The sequence below is a fragment of the Pteropus alecto genome, unplaced genomic scaffold (assembly GCF_000325575.1).
Source record: "Pteropus alecto unplaced genomic scaffold, ASM32557v1 scaffold3, whole genome shotgun sequence".
NCBI lineage: Eukaryota > Metazoa > Chordata > Mammalia > Chiroptera > Pteropodidae > Pteropus > Pteropus alecto.
In genome coordinates, this window is record NW_006442484.1 from 55,900,883 (window position 1) to 55,921,671 (window position 20,789).

Here is a 20,789-nt window from a genome sequence, read left to right on the forward strand (position 1 = left end):
TAATCTTTGTAACATGTTGCTGTATTCAGTTCACTAGTATCTTATTTAGGATTTTTGCATCTGTGTTCATGAGAGATACTGGTCTGTAGTTTTGTTCTTTTGTGTTATCTTTACCAGGTTTTGTTATCAGAGTAATATTGGCCTCATAAAATGATATGAGAAGCATTGCCTCCTCTTTGATTTTTTTGGAAGAGTTTGATGAGAATAAGTATTAAATCATCTTTGAATGTTTGGTAGAATTCACTGGTAAAGCCATCTGGTCCTGGATTTTTACTTTTTGGTAGGTTTTTGATGATTCTTTCAATTTCCATACTGCTGATTGGTCTATTCAGATTTTCCAGTTCTTCTCGATTCTTCTAGGAAGACTGTATTTTTCTAAATACTGGTCCATTTCTTCTAGGTTATTAAATTTGGTTTTATATACTTTTTTTAATAGTATTCTTGTATGATCTTCTGTATTTCTGCGATGTCAGTCGTAATTTCTCCTCTTTCACCCCTCCCTGATTTTGTTTGTGTCCTTTCTCTTTTTACTTTAGTGAGTCTAGCCAAGGGTTTGTCAATTTTATTAACCTTCTTAAAGAACCAGCTCTTTGTTGTATTTATTTTTTCTATTGTTTTTTTCATTTTCAATTTCATTTATTTCTGTTCTAATTTTGATTATTTCTTACCTTTTGCTGACTTTAGGTCTCCTTTGTTCTTCCTTTTCTAGTTTTTTAAGATGAAGTGTTAGGTTGTTTATTTGGGCTCATTCTTGTTTTTGGAGATAGACCTGTAATGATATGAACTTTCCTCTTATGACTGCCTTTGCCGTGTCCCAAAAGTTTTGATATGTTGTACTATCATTATCATTTGTTTCTATGTTTCTCTTGATCTCTCTTTTTATTTCTTCCCCAAGTCAGTTATTCTTCAGTAGCATGTTGTTTAATCTCCATGTATTTGTGGTTCTTCCTGATTTCTTTTTGCAAGATCAAACATTTTTAAATGTTTGAAAATATCACATCGGTAGAGTTATTTTAAATAGGCAGAGGTTTCTTCCCAGTTTCTCAGTTTTAGTACTAGTGTCATATTGTGTGCTATGAAACTCATTAAGTAATCTCAGCTCAGCTCATATTAAGTTATAAACTGAGAATTTTAGACAAATATTTATAAAATATCTTTCTACAGCTGATGATAGTCAATAAAATTATTTTCAGAATCTAACCTTGGTGATCTTAAGACAGTGAAAAACTGAAGAGAGTTTTCAACAGATTGAGCTAAACCCTATCTGCTAAGGAAACAAAAATTGGAATTTAGAGCTTACCAAATTGGGCCCCTAAATGCTACACCCTAGAAATTACAGTAACTTGAATTCAGACCAGCCCTCAATTGGAGTGAAGTGCAGCTTCAAATTCTCCTATTACTGACTAGATCGTGACGATCTGGGATTACTATGGCCCTTACCCTAGATACCTACTAGAAACAAAAATACATCTTCCTTAGAGGAAAAAATAATTAAAACTAATTAAACTAATTAACACTTAAAACGAATACAATGTTATATGTCAGGAAAAAAAAGGCAGAGGGGACAGGAAATAGAAATATGAATTCTATTGCCCAGCCTAGAAACCTGAAAGCAAACCTTTCCTCTTTCCCCCTGTTATCCCTCATGTTCAATCAATCACCATATCCCACCAAGTCTTTTCCTAAACATCTCTCTTAAATCTGTCTAAATTTCTGCGCCTTCATTATCTCTAACCCAATATGGTGGAGATGGAATGGGGCAGGGTAAGAATAGCACAGGGCAGAGAAGCCTGCCACTTGACCAAAAACCTAGGGTGCTTTTACAGTTAAAAACAAAATGAACCAAAATCCTGACTATATGACTACAGGAAATGGCCAAAGAAAAAGGAAAAGAACTCCCTGTAGATCTGAAAATCTGCAAGTCTCTAAAAGTGGCCAAGAACACCCATTCTCCTAGAAAGTCAAAGTTCTATTTCCCAGAATTCAATACCTTATATGGGGGGAAAGGGGAGACAATAAAGCCAAGTTCCTGTTAAGGAAATGGAAGCACTTCCCCATTCTGTACTTACATATCCCTAGGCTAAAAGTCAGTGGGAAAAAAAGTAGAGGAAAATGAAGAATAAAGGACTCTATCCAGTAAGACATAGAAGGGGTGAGATGGAGTTAAACACCGCAGGAACATCTGTAGAGGAAAATGAAGGAACATCTGTAGAGGAAAATGAAGAATAAAGGACTCTATCCAGTAAGACATAGAAGGGGTGAGATGGAGTTAAACACCGCAGGAACATCTGTTAGAGGATAATTCATTGCATCTTGAAAAATATAACAATACTTACCCATGAAAAAGGCTCACTGAGAAACTAAATGACTCTAAAAATTTACTATGAGAAATTCTGCAACTAAAAGCAACCCTAATACTCCCCTAGTAAGGTAGAATGAGATCTAAGTAGAGAAAAATCCATGGTTAAAGAAGGAACCTACTCCCTCTATGAAGAAAAAGAAGATATCCATCCACCCTTAAAAAAAGTTCAACAGTGAACAAAGATAAAAATGAATGCATTTAAGTTATTCTCTATGCATTTAGAAATCCAAGGGAAATTTCCTCTCTATTTTATCTTTTTTCATTATTTTAGAGAGTATTTTTACTTATAAAAAAATAGATGAAAAACAGTATGCTGTGTACCTCTGGCATCAGCCTGATACATCTTGTGTTTACTGCATCTCTTGATTGTATCATTTTCTCTTGTGCTTGATTTAATCTCATGGTTTTGTGCAGTAGTACACTCACTATACAGGATTGTAGCCTAGGAGCAATAGGCTATACCATCTAGGTTTATTCAAGTACATGCTATGATGTTCACACAATGACAAAATTACCTAGCATATTTCTCAGAAAATATTCCTTTAAGTGCCTTATGATTACAGATGGAATGTACCTCAACATAACAAAGGCCATATACTACAAGCCCACAGCTGGCATCACACTCATCAGGGAAAAGCTGAAAGCTTTTCCTCTAAGATCAGGAACAAGACAAAGATGTCCACTCCTGCCAATTTTATTTAGCGTAGTACTACAAGTCCTAGTCCAAGCAGTTAGGTAAGAAAAAAAGAAATAAAAGGAATCCAAATCATAAGGGAAAAAGTAAACTGTCTCTGTTTAAAAATGACATAATATTATATATAGAAAACTCTAAAGACTGTTAGGATGAATAAATTCAGTAAAATTGCAGGATACAAAATCAATAAACGAAAATCAGTTGCGCATCTATATAATAATAATGAATCTTCTAAAAGAAAAATTAAGAAAATAATTCCATTTATAATTGCATCAAAAAGAATACAATGCCAGGAACAAATTTAACCAAGGAAGTAAAACCTCTATACACTGAAATAAATAAGACATTGATGAAAGAGCTGAGAAAGACAAATAAATGAAAAGATATTCTGTGCTCATGGATTGGAATATTGTTAAAATGGCCATACTGTCCAAAGCAATGTACAGAGTCAATGCAATACCTATCAAAACTCCAGTGGCATTTTTCACAGAAATAGAACAATCTTAAAATTTGTATGGAACCACAAAAGATCCCAAATAGCCAAAGCAATATTGAGAAAAAACAAAGCTGGAAGTATCACATTTCCTGATTTCAAACTACATTACAAAGCTATAGTAATCAAAACACTACAATATTGACATAAAAACAGATACAAAGATCTATGGAACAGAAAAGAGAGCCCAGAAATAAAGCCACACACATATATGGTTAATTAATTTTCAACAAAGGAGCAGATCCTTATTTTACACCATACATAAAAATCAACTCAAAATAGATTAAAGACTTGAATGTAAAACCTAAAACCATAAAAATCCTAGAAGAAAACAAGGGTAAGTTCCCTGATGTTGGTACTGGTAATGATTTTTTAGATGTCACAGAAAATGCAAAGTCGACAAAAATCAAAACAAAAACTGAATTACCTAAAACTAAAAGGTTCTGCAAAGCAAAGGAAACCATCAACAAAATGAAAAGGCAACCTATAGAATGGGAGAAAATATGTGCAACCATATATCCGATAAGCAGTTAATATTCAAAATATACAAGGTACTCATACAACTCAATAACAAAAAAACAAACGATCCGATTAAAAAGTGGACAACGTATCTGAATAAGCATTTTCCAAAGAGGACATACAAAATGGTCAAGAGGCACATGAAAAGACATTCGACATAGGTAACTACCAGGGAAATGCAAATCAATACCACAATGAGATACCACCTCATAGGATGCCTATTATCAAGAAAAGAGATAATAAATCCTGGCAACGATGTGGAGAAGAGGAAAACCTTGCACGCTGGTGGTAGGAATGCAAACTAGTACAGAGACTATAGAAAACAGAAGGGAGGTTCCTCAAGAAACTAAAACAGAACTATTATATCCAATGTCAAAGTACAGCTGAACTCAAAAGTTTCTTTAAAAATCTTAACTTAGCTAATAAAATTATTTCATCTGTTCTTTCATAAGTTCTCAGGTTCTATTAAATAACTAAATGTTAAGAAAAACCCAGAATTTTATACTAAAAAATGGTTTCTTAAAATGTCACCTATTCAATTGTCACTCACAGCAGCAAAAATAGAACACCTTTTAAAACTGAGCAAAGATGTACTTCTTATGTCATACAGACCCTTGTGATACATTAACATAATTCAATCTTGAGGACCTTAATTTTTTTCATAAGAAAAGGACATGTCTCAATCAGTGACTAATCTTAATCTGATTCAGTAGCTACCATTTATTTGATTGAGCACTAGTAAATTTTCCATGTGGTTGGTTTGTATCCCAAGAAAGGCTTTTGGGTATTATATATGTTCATTATTTCTATTCCAATTCCCACTTCTTTAATCATTAGAACATACCCCTTCTAAATATGCCTTAAAACTTTTAATTTTCCATTATGTAAGAATTGATCACAAAACCCTTTTATTAGTAGCATCTTAAAGACACTTTGAGAAACACAGAAATACCATATTGCATCTGTATTTTGAATTGGCTTGGGGGAGCTAACTTTGTTTCTATTATAAAATGCGATGGACAGAGAGAAAAGAAAAGGAAGGAGGGAGAAAGAAACTTAAAAGTTCTTTAAATTCAATTCAGTTAGAAGGGAAATGTGGGTGGTACTAAAGGTACGGAATAAAAATTTAAGGATTTTTCTCTTTTCTATAAACATTTATAATTAAAATTTTTAAGCAAATTTGCTTGTTATATATTAACTTGAGAAAACAGAACTTCAGATATCTAAAGGGTAAAGGAAATTAAAAATCTGTCTTCCTAGGAAACAGAATCAACTACTCTTTCAAATTGCGATTCATAAAAAAATTTGTTTCTCTCTTCTGGAAACACTGGAATAATATATTCTTACATAATTTTGATCAACCAACTGGAGAAGCACTCAGAAACATTCATTTTTATCCTACTGTATACCAAAATCTTAAGTAAATGTTCGAATTTCTGAAATCTGAAACATAATAGAATTAACCATCCCCTCTACAAAGTGTTACGCTACTCTTCATGGGGAATAACGAGACAGTAAAAAACTGTCCTTTTCCTTTCTGGAAAAAAATATTTTCTATAGTGAAAATAAAAGAAAAATCAAGCTCTATGGTGCCATCTTTTGGAATGTTCATGTTTTAACAAAATTCTTTCTTAAATTATAAATTGTTTCATTTACTGAGGAGGGAGGTGATAAAGACAGAGACAATTATTATTTGTATACATTTTCTTAAACTGTATTTGCCTTATCTTATTCTCATATTAGGGTTTAAAAACAATTATTAAAATATAATTAAAATATATATTAAAATATAGTATATATTAAATATTCTAAAATAATTATTACATAATTAAGCATAAAACTAAAATTCTACTAAAAATCTGAAAATAAAGGGCTTTTGAATAACAAACTCCGTGTTTTCAACACCTTATGGTAGTGGTTCCTAAAGTGAGGTAACTCCACTATCATCAGCATCTTCTGGGAATTGGTACAAATGCAAATTCTCAGGCCACACTTCAAAATGACTAAACTGCAAATTGGAGTAGGAAGAGGCATCTGTTTTAACAATCATCTGGAGATGATTCTGATAGAAGCTAAACTGCAAGAGCCACTATCTTAGGAAAGTTCTGAAAAAGATCCACAGGTAACACTGAATCATACACTGGTTAAGAACTGCTAGTAGATCAGCACTTCATAACCCTAACTTCACAATAGGATCACCAGGGAGCTTTAATAATGCCAGGGTCCCACTCCAATATCTGATTAAATGGTTCTGGGAGGTGAGTAAAGTCTGGGCACTAGGATTTTTAAAAGACTCTCAAGTGATTCTAAAATACAACGAAGGTTGAGAGCTGCTGATCTGGCAGATTACATTCAAAAGCTGGAGTTCACTGAACGTCCCAGATTAAGCAAAGTTTGCAAATGAGACATGAAAAATTAGCCTTTGAAGCCAACATACATATAAAATCTCATTACGAAAATAAAGAGCCAATTCACCTCCCATCTGTAAATTTTTCTCTTTCTAGGCTACACAAGATGTTGATTATTATATAGAGTAGGACTGTTTTAATAATTTATTAAGTATGTACTGTGCATTCCTAGTTATGGTAAGGTCCTTGCCATACAGACCACAGAATATACTTGGGCATATTTCATAATAACAATCAAGTATGAATGCCAAATTTGGAGTACAGATTGAATGCACTGAGTCAGCGGAAGGAAGAAATCATATCTCATCATAGTAGTATTTAAGACTGTCAAAAAATAGGGTAGAACTTTTGTCTTTAAGGATGAATTATATATAGAGTATATCTGGAGCACGTATATGGGCAGATCCAATTGGAGAAAAAAAAATTTAGGTTTTATTAGGGGAGCTGACAATAAAAGAACCTTTCTCTTTGAGGAGTTCCTCATTTGAACCACATATTACTGCACATGAAATGACTATTTTCTCAATTTTCTCAAGGATGGTATAAAACTGGTACCATTGTTGAAGCACAGGACAGAAATAGGAAAAAAGTTAATTCATTACATACAATAGATATCTTGGGTCACTGGTTCTCACACTTAACATGACTCAAAATCACTAGAAAGGTTGGTTAAAACAGACTACTGGGCTCCACCTCTACAATGTGACTCTGGAGTAGGGCCCAAGAATGTGTATTTCTAACAAAATCCCAAGTGCAGCTGAAACTGTACAGGAATAACACCTTGAAAACCACTGCCTTAGGACACTAAGATTTAATTCCCTGGTAGTATTCTGGTTAAGAAAGGATGACAGAAAGTATATTTTCATTTTCATTTTGAAAGTCATTCATACTCTTTAAAGTCAATACAGAAAACACAGACCAATAAGGAGAAGCAGCATCACCCTTACTCCTTCCATTCATGCTAATATTATCTTGTTCTGTTTTACTGCAGTCTTTAGAAATAAATGGAGCATTCTTAGCTGTAACATACATAGGAATGTATGCAAACACTGTACGGACCTATATGGGTCATGAAAGCCAAAAGGCATGGCCAATTCATTCAGATGTGGAATGCTACAGCAATAATTCTTCTTCTCAGGCCCCTATAAAAAGAAGTTCTGTCCACTGACAGTACCAAAGCGAGGTTCACCAATACTTTCTTATCAAAACTAGTCTCTGTTACTAAATTTGAGTGATCCCTGGGTCAACTAGATCAAATGTTTAATAAAATATTTTACAAAATGGTAAGTCAACAATATATTTTTCAAGCCCTTTCATTTCTGAGAATATTTTTTCTTTTACATTTATACTAAATGACAACTTGATTGAGTAGGAAACTCTTGGGTCTGAATTATTTTATTTCATAACTTCCTCAATCCATTATACATAACCTGTATTCCCTAACCACCCTTTCACCCCTACTCCCTGGCCTGAACACTTGCAGTTTTTGTTTTGTTTTTTTTTTCCTTAAAGCCTGTAATTTAAAGAAACTTAACTGAGCTTTTAATTAGGTATGGATCTCTTTTCACTGATTTTATCTGGAATACTGTGCGTCCTCTAATATTATATACCTCAGGTTAGAGAGTTTTTTTGTTTTTAATTGTCATCTTTATATCTGACAATCATTTCTGTTCCAAGAGTTTGATTTACTTTCTATGTAGTATTTATGATTCCTTTGTTGGGTTCCCAGTTTTTCACATTTACTGCCTGAAAATGTTCATTCTCATCATTTTATCTTTGTCCTTTTTTGATGAGAGCTCTTCCTAAGTTTGTCTTCCACACACACAAATTCAGTATTTATAATATTACATTTGACTCCTTCTAATATATTGCTTTCAAAGTGGAATGTCAGTTCTGCTATAGCATTTTAGTTTCCAGTCATCTTTCTTCATGTTACCTGGCTCCCCTTTTCAACGTGGTAACCTTTCATCTTGTCTCCTTATGGGTTGTTTTTCCTATTTTGCTGGGGCCACATCTTTTTACATGTTATTAAGTATGCCCATGTTTTTTGTTTTCAGTTTCTTCCTGGTTCCTTTCTCATTCAGTTCTTCTCTCATTCACAGAGCAGTTCTTCCTTCAATGCTCCAGACTATTTTCCTTCCCCTTGATGTGCAGTATTTTTTCAGGGAGCTCTTATTTTCCCCATTTTAACACTTCCTTGGCAAAGAAAGAACAATCAAATCATGCTCAGTATCTGTTAACAGTGAGCAGAGAGGTATAGACTGCCCTTGATCCTACTTTCTAACCACAGCTGCTTGTGGAATCCCCTCCCAAAATGATGTGTAAGATCTAAGCAATTCTCAGTGCCCAACAGGCTTCATCTGCTGTGGATCTACTAGAAAAAAGAGGACTTCTATTCCCAATGATTAAATAGCTGAAACATTAGAACAGGTGAAATGTTTAAAATTCTATCCTTTGGCTTCCTACTACCTACCTAAAACCTACCTTTTCCTGCCATGAAGACTCAGTTTGACCTCTCTTCTTTAAAGGTTTGTCTTTGTTTTAGTCAGTGCCATACAATTTACCACTTGTCTGTAATTATTTCATGTTTTCTCCAACTCCATTATCAAGTTATTCAAGGCCAATGACATTTAAGAATTTATTGTAATAGTACAGACTCAAAATAAATTTTGTCAACTGACAAATGCAGTTTCAGAGAACTTCACAAAATATCCAATTACTTTCACTAAGGTGAGATTTCGTGCAACAGATATAATTTAGGCAGCCACATCCCCACTATTCAGTCTAAAAAAAATTCAACATTTCGGTTTCTCTTCTGAAGCTGTTTGAAGTAATCAGTTTATATTTAAGCAGAAAAAAAGGTTATACATTTAAAAAATTCAATGAGTTCTGTTGGTTAAAAAAAGCTTGCTATTTCAAGAAACTAAAATAGCATATAACATAATTAAGAACATATTCTTTAGGGTAGAGAGAGTTTAAAAGTGCAATAAGTACATATTATATCCCAAACCGGAAAGGTTCCAAAATCCAAACATGATTTTGTTTCAAAAAGTTCTACTGTACTATATTCATCATGTCAATTCCACTTAATAATTAACTTATTTTTAATACAGCTCACATATTAATGATGAGAGTAAAATCGTCTACTTACCGCACCCATTGTAATTCCATGAATAAGTGCAACATATGGTTTCTGGAAAGAACCTAAAAGAAATAGAACTGTAATTAGTTGCAATGTTTAAAATACATTCATATTTTCCAAAAATCATATTACGTGAACTCTGAGTATTTTCTCAAGAAAATTCTTGCAAGAAACATCAAGGGAGACTAAATGTATAGCTTGAAAAATATCTTCATTTTCAAATGTCAATCCATAAATAATCCTGTTTATTATCATTTAATTCAACATTTCAATTTGAAACACATGAAAGTCTTAACTAATTCAGCTACTGATAAATATAATCAACCACTGCCTTATAAGCCGCTGATGTTTATGTACACAGTTGTATTTTAAAGACCATAATTTGTTTTCTACACATCTATAATATCTGAATACAAAGAGAAGTATAGCATAAAGGAAAAAGCATGGACTGAACTTAGAAGACCCAGATTGTAGCCTCAGCTTTGTCATTAATTGGCAATTTACCAATATTCAATATGTATACTGACATTAGGCATATACAAATTTATGTGTATGCATACAACACATACAATATGGATATCATATATATGTATATCATATATATGATACATAGATAAGTTTCCTCATCTCTTACATGACAAGACTTAATTTTAATATACGGCCTCGAAGTTCCTTCCAGCTCAAAAATTTTGTCAACTTTTACTGTTCCTGTTTTTCCTGAGTAGGGGAACTGCCCACAACATAAAATGTAAAGTAATGAGTTTCTGTTACAGCTTGTTGCCAATATTACTTTCTTATCAAAGACCAACATAAGACTACAGTTTTGATCCATCTAACAACTCTATAAATATTCCCAATTTTCCAAATGAGCCACCAAAGCACAGACCTAATTTCACATCCACAAAGACTTCCACAGCCCTCAGTTTTGAACTATAACTCCCTAGAATCTATGGGAAGAAATTTCTCTATCGATTGAAAAGCGTGTGCGCACACACACACACAAACCCCACTTCAGCTATAGATAACATATATATCAGATATGGAATATTAGAAACTAATTGGTACAGGACATAAAGCCAGAATCTGTGAAATTCCTTACTGACTAAAATATGTCATTACAACACAGAGACCAAAATATGTCATTACAATGTATAGAAATTATATCTTGAAAGCTTCCTTTCTGTATATTAACATTTTACCAAACTCTCTTTTCAAACTTCTTAGAGGTTTTTTCCATCTTTTATTTAATATAGAACTACACTAATATAGTAGCCTCTAGCCAAATGTAGTTATTTAAATTAAAATTAATTACAATTAAATAAAATTTAAAATTCAGTTTCTTGATCCACTAGCTTCATTCCAAGTGCTCTTAGCCATATGTGGCTAATGGCTATGAGAATGGATCGCTCAGATACAGAATATTTTCACTCACTGCAGAAAGTCCTAATGGACAATGCTGATATAAATTTTTAGAACATTCTAAATAAATTTGATATATTGGAATTTTAGAGTCAAACGAGTGAGAGATGTCCATTAGATTTGGCTCACTGAGCTAAAGTGGGAAACAGCCTCTTTCTCCCACTCCTACTTCAAAGACATAGACATTATAGAGAAAATAAAATTTAAATGTTATCCAAGCCAAACAAGGGAAATTCCTATGTGCCAGAAACAAATAAGAAACCCAAAGTCAATAGCTGAGTGTAAGCTACAGCCAAAGATTATTACTGAGTGTGTGTGGTGTGCCTCTGTTTTCAGTTGGGAATAAATTCTGGAACCCACATTTTATGCAATGAGCTACCTGCACAAAGCCTCTTATTAGGACAAGCTATTCAACTTGTAAAACATGACTAGAAAAACTCCCTGTTGATCCAGGAACTCAATTAAGTTCCCGCCTAGCAGAGGAAAGACAGAGATAGTAGATGTTCAAGTACTGGCTAATAACCACCACCACTAAAACTGAATAAAATATCCCTAACAAATTTGAAATAGAAGTAACATCCATAACTTGGTAAAAATTGTCTACAAAAAGATTACACTAAAGAATGAAATTTTTAAAACTTTGCAATGGACATCAAAAATGAGACAAAACTATAATCATACAATATTATAATAGAAGTCCTAGTCAAAATATAACAAGAAAAATCATAAATATAAGGATTGGGAAAAAGATGAAAAAATTATGTGCAGATAATACAACTGCCTAGTAGAAAAGCCAAGAGAAACTGTAGAAATCACACTAGAATTAATAAATTTCAGCAGAGTATAGGAACAAAATATTAAAATCAAAAGCATTTCTATATGCCAGAAATAGTCGATTAGAAAATGTAACAGGAAAAAATATCATTAAATGTAGTAACAAAAAACAGAAGCTATCTAAGAATGAAATTTTTTAAAAACAGGAAGCTATGGAGAAAATTACAAAACATTATGAAAGGACATGAAAGTCAATTCAATGAAAATGTTCTAAAATTGGTTTATGGTGATGGTTATTGCACAAGTTTACAAAAATTATTGAATTGTATATTTGACATGGGTGAATTTTATAGTATATAAATTATAATTCCATAAGTTTTTTTAAGTCTATGTGAATAAACAGAGATATGCCACATTAATCAGTGGACTCAACATCAGACATATTAACTGCCCCAAAATTAACCTAAAATTCATTATCATGCCAATCAAACTTTCAACAGAATCTTTTGTGGAATCAGACAAACTAATTCTAAAATTCATATGGAAGATCAAAAGTCCAAGAGCAACCAAGACAATCTAAAAAAAAAAAAACAAGGGCAAGTTTTCCTACTATATAGAGACATATCTTAAAGTTGTAATAATTTTGACACTGTAGTTTCTTCAATATAAGTACAAATAGATCAATGAACAAAGTAGCCCAGAAACAGACATGGTCATATATAAGAACAGAGGAATCATTAAAATCAATGAGAAAGGCATACACTTTTTAAAAATAAAAGGTATGGCAATGTCTCACTTTCTGGCTAGAATATGACTTAGATGTCACATGCAAAAAAATTTCCAAGTATATTAAATACTTAGAGTACAAAGAAATAAAATATTCCAACTATTAAAAGAAAATATGAGACAGTATCTTAATAACCTCAGGGTTAAGTGGAGAGGTTTTTTTTAATACAAAAAAAGCAAAAATCACAAAGGAAAAGAATGAATACATTTTATCTCATCAAATAAAAACATGCATATACCAAAGGATAAAGTAACAGACTGAGAGAAGTGTACTTGTAATATGTGTAATCTACAAAAGGGAAGAATCCAGAATATATAAAGTCCAAAAATATCAGTAAAAAGACAAAAAAAAAATCCCACAGAAAGATGAACAAAGGATAAGACTGGAAAGAAAATCGAAATGATTAACATAAGAAAACACCTTCTACCTCACCGGTGTTCAATGAAATTCAAATTAAAACCACAAACAATACTCAACATGCAAAGATTAACAACAAAAAAAAAAGATGCAAAAAACAAGTAGAAAATAAAGTCTTGGACTTAGAGAAGAATTTGGAAACAAAGATGTATAAACTCTATGATCCATTCATTCTGATTTCTAGAGAAACTCTGCACATGGGCATTAACGGGGTATATATAAAGGTGCAACAATCTGTATTAGTAAAAATTCGAAATAACCTAAACTATCTACTAAAGCAGAATAATAAGTAATGTGGGATATATTCATAATATTGAGTACTATAGAAGTTTCGTTCCATGCTGTTAAAACAACTTAAAGAATTACACAGTAACACAGTATTTATGTAAATTTCGAATACACAAAGTAATACTATTTTTGTTCATAAACGTGTAGTAAAAATATAGAGTATGGTCTAGAGCGATACACTATAAAGTAATGACAATGGTTGCTTCTGGGGAGAGAAAGAAATGGCACTAAGAAACAAAGTAGGCTGAACTGTAATTTTAAAACTTGTATATTTCTTTGATGCAAATTTTAAAACATCAAGAAAAATAAAACACCGATGTCTGTTCATTCTGGGCTGGTGAGTATACAAGTATTTATTAAATTATTCCCTGTAATTTAACATCAGGAACACATTTCTCGATGAAAGTACTGCTTTACTTCAGTGAAATCTGAAACACTGACCATAAAGAAATTTTCATCCCAAGGTTCAAGAATTAGAGAAAACTAGGACCTAAGTTTGTTTTCCAAGAAAGCCATCAATATGATCAGAGTCTATGTTTTCATACCAATTGTAAGATAAATAGTAGTTAAGTATAGCCTACTAATACTAAAGTGTGAATTGTTTCGGAATAAGCAGTCAGAATAGTTTAATCAAATTTAATTAGGCATGGCATGTTGTATATAAAAGATTGAATAAGTGTGTCTATTACATTTTTAATAACTCATACTGTGCTGCTTTTCTTGATTCCATTTTCAAACTCTCAGCAGAGCACACATACCAATGGCATTGTTTAGTATATATTCTCTTCTGAAGAAATCTTGAGCCTCCTTCGGGGCTGACTTTACAGCTTCTACGACAGCTCCCAAAAAAAAAAATGACAAAAGAAAGATTGCAAATTAAAATAAGCGTTTTTCAGTAAATATAGTCAAATAAAATAAATCAGAAATATTGTGATATTAAGCAGCACGGGAAAACTCTAGAAGGGTTTGTTAAAGTTTTGAAGTTGCCCATGCCACATAGTTAGCCCTAGGTCCACAGTCCAACATCAAAACTTCAAGGCAAAAATTCTTAAGAACTTCTATACAAAGAGAGTTACACTTAAATTAGAAGTTACTTATTGCTACAAAATGCATTTTCTTTTGACTTTTCTGTAGCACCTGAATAAACATTTGCTGGATATACATTTCCTTTGTTAATATATCTTAACACAAAGTATATTATTTATACACACACATGCACACACAGACACAGAGAAATATATATATTCCATCTAGTTAAATATTTCTGCCATATTTGTTTCACCATGGAAAATTTATTGAGCATCTACTAGGCATCAAGCATTGTTTTAGGTGCTATAGATCAGCAGTCCCCAACCTTTTTGTCACCAGGGACCAGTGCTCCTATGAGAATTTAATGCCTGAAGATCTGAGGTGGAGCTGAGACAGTGATGCTAGCTAGCACTGGAGAGCAGCTGCAAATACAGATGAAGCTTCGCTCTCTTGCCCACTGCTCGCTCACATCCAGCTGTGCAGCCCAGTTCCTAACAGGCCACAGACTGGTACTGGTCCACGGCCTCGAGATTGGGGACTCCTGCTGTAGATACAAAACAGCAATATAGGATGGCTACTCTGAAGTTCTTGCGCTATGCTCACTTAGGTTGGGGTGCTGTGGGAATAGGAGCAGTAATTAAAAGAAAGCTTCAAAGAAGACATAAGTCCGAACCAAGTTTGAAGAATAGATAGGAATTTCCTAGAAAGTGATGGGGAGAAAGCTTTAAAAGAATACCTACAAAGGCTGATAGGCAAAAAAAGAATAAAAACAAGAAATAAGGCAATTTTAAAAGACTGAAGAATGGTAAAAGGTATGGCTAGAGCGGTAAATGGGATAGTAATATCCTTATTAATAATATAAATGGAAATACAACTTCTCAAAGATGTTGCTACATCATATCACTGCCAGGCTTAATAAACAGGTGCTCAATAAATATCTGAATGATAAATACTATCAAATGGTTTCATTTCTACTGTGACTTCCTATTATCCAAAGTTCACATCTACTATATTCTTACTCCAGTCAATGTCAAGACTTTCACTTCCATATGCTGCAAGATCATATGCCTTTTCCTATCTTTAAGTCCTATGAGAATTATCTACTAAATACGCAAATGTATTATATATACATGTTTCTTCTTTTATGGGAGTTACATAAAAATTGAGTATAGACTTTTAGACTAACTCTAGCACTCTAATACATCTTCCTTTAAAATGTTGCAAATGTCAACTTCTTTTTCTGGTTTTTAAAAAATTTAGTATCTAGTTTTGTCATTCTGGGGCTTTCATGAATATATGCCCTCCCCAAACCCCTCATCTACACTCTTTTATTCGGTCCTTATCGCTGCTTACCAATTTTGAAAGGAAAGTAGTATAAATTGTATTGCCTTTTGAATGAAACTCTTTTACCTCAAAAATATTTTGATTTTCTTCTAGTCTTACTCTAATCAATTAGTTTCACATAAAGTAAAATTAAATAATGTTTATAATATCATTTAAAAAATTTTTTTGAGTGCCCACTTATTATCTTAAATTATGATCTTTAAAGAAACTTAATTTCCTGGAACTGAAATCCACTGCTTTATACATGTAAACTAGAATAATTCTAGAATCTGTAACTGTATTTCCAATCATCAATATAAAGTTAGGCCTATAAGCAAAAACAGCTCACAGTAAGAAGCTAAAAGCCAATACATAAGGCTCTGCCCATCCGTAAATTGACAAGATCATAGGCCTAACTCCAGAGGAAAGGTTAATACCCGGATGAAAAAACAATGTTTTAAAAATATTCACGTTGTGGGCAAAATAATAAATTCAAAAATAATTCAGTTAAAAAATCAGTCTATCAAAAAATTTAAACTGCGATTTTAAGACTTTTAAATTTAATAGGAATGTGAAATTATGTCTTGAATCAAACTTGTTTCTTCCTATTCCAAATGTAATATTTTACATAAACTTGTAAATTTAGTAAACAGATCAACCCAAACATTATTAACACAATACAAAAAAATAAATAAATATACAAAATTAAAAAAAGAAAAAAGGAAAAACCATCTCTGGACTCGACCAACTCTGTAAAAAACAAAATGTAAAAAGTTTTCAGTAGATATAAAATACTGATGACCAGTAGTGATAACGATAAATACGTAATTTTGATCTTGAGAACATTTCTTCTGTCTTTAAAAGTCAAATGTTTAAGACAGACTGACCTGAACAATTAGAAAGATGAGAATTAATCTTATTATCTCAGCACGTTTATTTAAACACATACAAACAAATATTGTCAATAGATCAAATGCTATAGTAAGTACATTCTGGCTTTGGGATCATGAACAATAGGAAAGCACAGACAAAATCATGGAAATATGCGAGAACATGTCATATTTGGAGAATGGGAAGTTACTCAATGTGACCAAATTGTCAGATTATGCAACAAACTAAACTGCTTAATATCAGCTATTCTAAAATAGAAAGTGGACTCACATGTCCATACCATAATGGGACATTTTGCCTGGGATAATTCATGGAGAGAGACAAGATATCTGAAGGGCATATATGCAGTTTAAAAAAAAAAATCAAAATCACTATTCTCATTTTTTCAATATTAACTACAAAAGTCTTTAAATTTTTCCTTTTTCTAAGTTAACTATATAAGAATATATTAACTTTAAAAAAAAAATTCTAAAAAGTAAAGCAAATTATGAAGTACTACAAAACTTTGCTAATACTTTATCAGTTCTACTGGGGAAAAAAAACATTTAGGTGAGAGGGAAGTTTTTACCTCTGATATCACCCCCAGCACAGAAAGCCTTTTCACCAGCTCCCTTTATAATGATCAGGAAAATTTCAGGATCTTGCTCCCACTTCTAAAAAGACAGTATAAGCATATTATCAATACAAACTCATTAAAAATATATCTACATGCACATACACGTATGTACATACATATATGTGTATAGATGAATACAGTATATGGATATCCATAAAGCATAAGCTTTATAATGCATATCCAGAAAAATGGATCACAACTTCATTTTATTTTTTGACATAAATTAGAGGCTATTCCAACAAAGTTGCTAGGCGAATACATTTTGTGATCCAAATTTCATGATGGCATCTGAAATCTTTGCCATGACAAGTTTGATACCAAGGTAAAAAATATGGGCTTAATAATACATGTTACATAAGCTTATAAACCTGGTGAATGAATTAATCCAAAGATTACTGTTAGAGCAATAACCTTTACACTATGGTGACAGAGTTCTGTCCTATTGACAAATTTATTTATAAGTAACAGAGTGAAGACACTTATATAGGTCAAATCTGGAATTGATTAGGGGTTGATAAGAATAGCAAATAATTAAGTAGGATGAAAGAATCAAGAGCCACTGTAAATTCAAAAGACTAGAATGATGAACCAAATAAAAAATTAGTTGACTAGAGACAGAAAAATTAACAAGGGCTCTATAAAGTCTACACTTGAGGATAAAAATATAAATGTGCAAGGAAAAAATGTAGCTGGACAGATGTGGTTCTCCAGAAGGTTAATGCAATACTGGACTACGTTAAGAGAAACATGGCATTCTAACATGGAAGTTTCTACTTTCTTCTACTCTGGTCCAACTCTAATCTCGAACACTTGGCTTATTTCTCTATATCACATTTAACAACACATTTATAAGGTGTTCTAAACAGCAGAATGGAAAAGAGACCCATCAAATGAAAAATTAAGGAACGGGTGACCAAGGGAGAACTAATATTTGTTTAATGCCTATGTGGCTGACCATATTAGGTACACTATTTCACTTCATCTTCACAACAATCCTATGAAATATTATCATTTCACAGCTGATGAAAATAAGACACCAAGAGATTAGCATTCCCAACCTACAGTTAATAAATAGAAATCCAAGTTTCAAACACAAGCAGTCTGACTGTAAATTATGCTTTTCCATTGTACCATGCAGTTCACTTAAAATAGATCTTATAACCTTCTCTAAGAAAAGGCTAGCCAAGCAGTTAAAATACAGTTGTCTTCAAACCAAAAAGCTGTCATGTGGAAGTAGATTAGATTTGTACACCCACACCCCAAGAGGTAGAATCAGTATTATCAGTTAAAAGGCCAGAGAAATAAAGAATGACAGAACACAAGAAGAAACTTAGAGCTATGTAAAAGTGGAAGGGGCTGTCTTATGAGGCAATGAACACCCTGTCACTAGGGGTGCTTCAGGATAACCACATAGGAAAAGCAATGAAACTGAAAAAGCGATGGGGCTTGGGCACTGATCCAGAGTCCAATGACCCTATGGGAGAGAATGCCAGAAATGTACTATTAAGATATATTTTTAAAAGACATTGCTTTAAGAAATTACCAACCTTTAGCTGTGGATAAATGTCCTGAATCATATTAAAACTCAATGCATTTAGGAACCTTGGTCTGTTTAGTGTTATCACTCCTGCACAACCTTTTCTTTCCAATAGTACTTCTGCTGCAGCTGTATGGTTGGACATCCTCTGTGTAAATAATTTTAGAATAAAATTCATTAAGATTTTGTCACAAGGCAACATCAAAACATCTACATCAAACACAAATCTTTCATGCAATGTTAATGGTAACTAATTGAATGGATAATTAAGTACACCTGACAAAGTTATTTAGATTTCATACATGGACAATTCCAAAACAAACCATGTATCTCTTAACCTTTTTAATTCTTATTTCTAAGTGAACTGAGTCAGCTGGTTTAGAACAGAACCCAGTCCTAGGATTACTTGAACTATGAAATACTCTTAAATCATTTAATTTATTACTGTATACCAAGCAATATATTAGATGCTTATAAAGCAGAGATGAATATAGAGGGCAAATAATTCTGACTATAGTAGCTACCAACAACTTGAAAAAAAGGTGGTATTTGAGCTAGGCCTTCACGTATGCCAAGAAAAAGGGGCATGAGAATACTGAAAATAGTACAAGCTAAAGTGCAGCAATGAATATTTGAAAATATTAAGATGTTAAACATGAGCAGAATAAAGGCTGATTAAAGAAATGATGAGGCAGTAGGAAGAACAAGCAGTTTGAGGCCAGATTATAAAATGACAGATTTATATGTCATACAGTTGTGAAAAACTTGCACATATACTTAAGGCTTCACATGTCATAACTTAATCAAGTCTCATTGCTCATGTAATATATTACTGATTAATATAACACCTGGAGGGAACATATTTTAAACTACAGTGTAATATCCCAGGTCTCTTATACACGACTATCAGGGCTAATGGCACCACCATACTTAATACATTCCTTTAAGGACAACACTTTAAACCTCACATGGGAACAATGCTTTTTTTTACAATTCAATTTAAAACTTAAAACTATAACAAGATTTTTTTTTTAACCAAATTGACAAATATCAAGAAGCCTGATATCCTGTCACATCTAGAGTGAGAGGAAAAGCCATACTGTGGGAGAATGAACTACTACAGAGCCTAGGAAAAACAATCTGATAACACATTTTTAAAAGCATACATGCTGACACAGTAATTCTTGTTCCAGAAATATTTACATACAAGCAAAATGAAATACAGAGGAGAGTCACTGCAGTGTCATTTGTAATGGCAAGAGACTGGAAATGATCAGTGGAAGACTAGTTAAATAAATTATAGTCATTCATACAAATGCATGCTATGGAGCCTTTAAAAAGAATTAGGCAGCTACCTCTCCATACAGTTACAGAGCAATCTCAAGTGCAGACTGTGTGTTTACTATGCTACCCACCTACTGTGTACATGTATACATACAAATTTATATAAAGACTACATATCTCTGGACAGATACATAAGACAATACTAAAATGGTTGCTTCCAAGGAAGAGAACTGGGCATATAAGAGACTGGGATGGGGAGATTTTTTAATGTGAATTATACTGAATTTGAAATATACTGTATATATTTACTATTTATTCAAAACAATACTTTAAATAATTCTTTTAAAGTACTTTATTAGGTTTAAAAGATACTAACCTATGTGACAGAAAAATATACTTTTCATTTTCTTACCTTATTGGTACTAAAGAGAAATTTGTGGCAAAAGAAAACTATACACAAAAATCATAGAACACAGACTTCCTATTTTTGTTTCATTTTTTTGTAACGTTGAAGATATACATGAGCCAAGTTTACTGACCAGCTAAAGGAGAGCTAAATAGAGATATAATCTAGGATATAAGAAACTATAATTTATGTCAACAAATTTGACTGCAGTGGCCACACAACAAATAACATATAACCTTTCAAAGTAAAAGCATTTTACAGGGTATAAATTTATAAAAGTATAAATGAAAGCAACTTAGCAATGTGTATGAAGAGTCTTTTAAATGTTCTTACATTGAAGAAATAATTCTACTTAGAAATTTATACTCAAGAAATAAGCAAAAATTTAGTAGAATATTTA

General features: G+C 32.5%; 1 protein-coding gene across 1 annotated transcript in view; it reads right to left on the reverse strand.

Annotated features, from left to right (window-relative positions):
- HIBCH (3-hydroxyisobutyryl-CoA hydrolase) overlaps positions 1-20,789 on the reverse strand; it is a 73,973-nt gene that overhangs the window by 39,245 nt on the left and 13,939 nt on the right. The window contains exons 2-5 of the mRNA XM_015596791.2: positions 18,710-18,847; positions 17,115-17,199; positions 14,062-14,142; positions 9,628-9,680 (exon numbers count right to left, since the gene is read on the reverse strand). Coding sequence (XP_015452277.1) covers positions 9,628-9,680; positions 14,062-14,142; positions 17,115-17,199; positions 18,710-18,847 — 357 coding nt within the window. The remainder of the gene's footprint in view (positions 1-9,627; positions 9,681-14,061; positions 14,143-17,114; positions 17,200-18,709; positions 18,848-20,789) is intronic.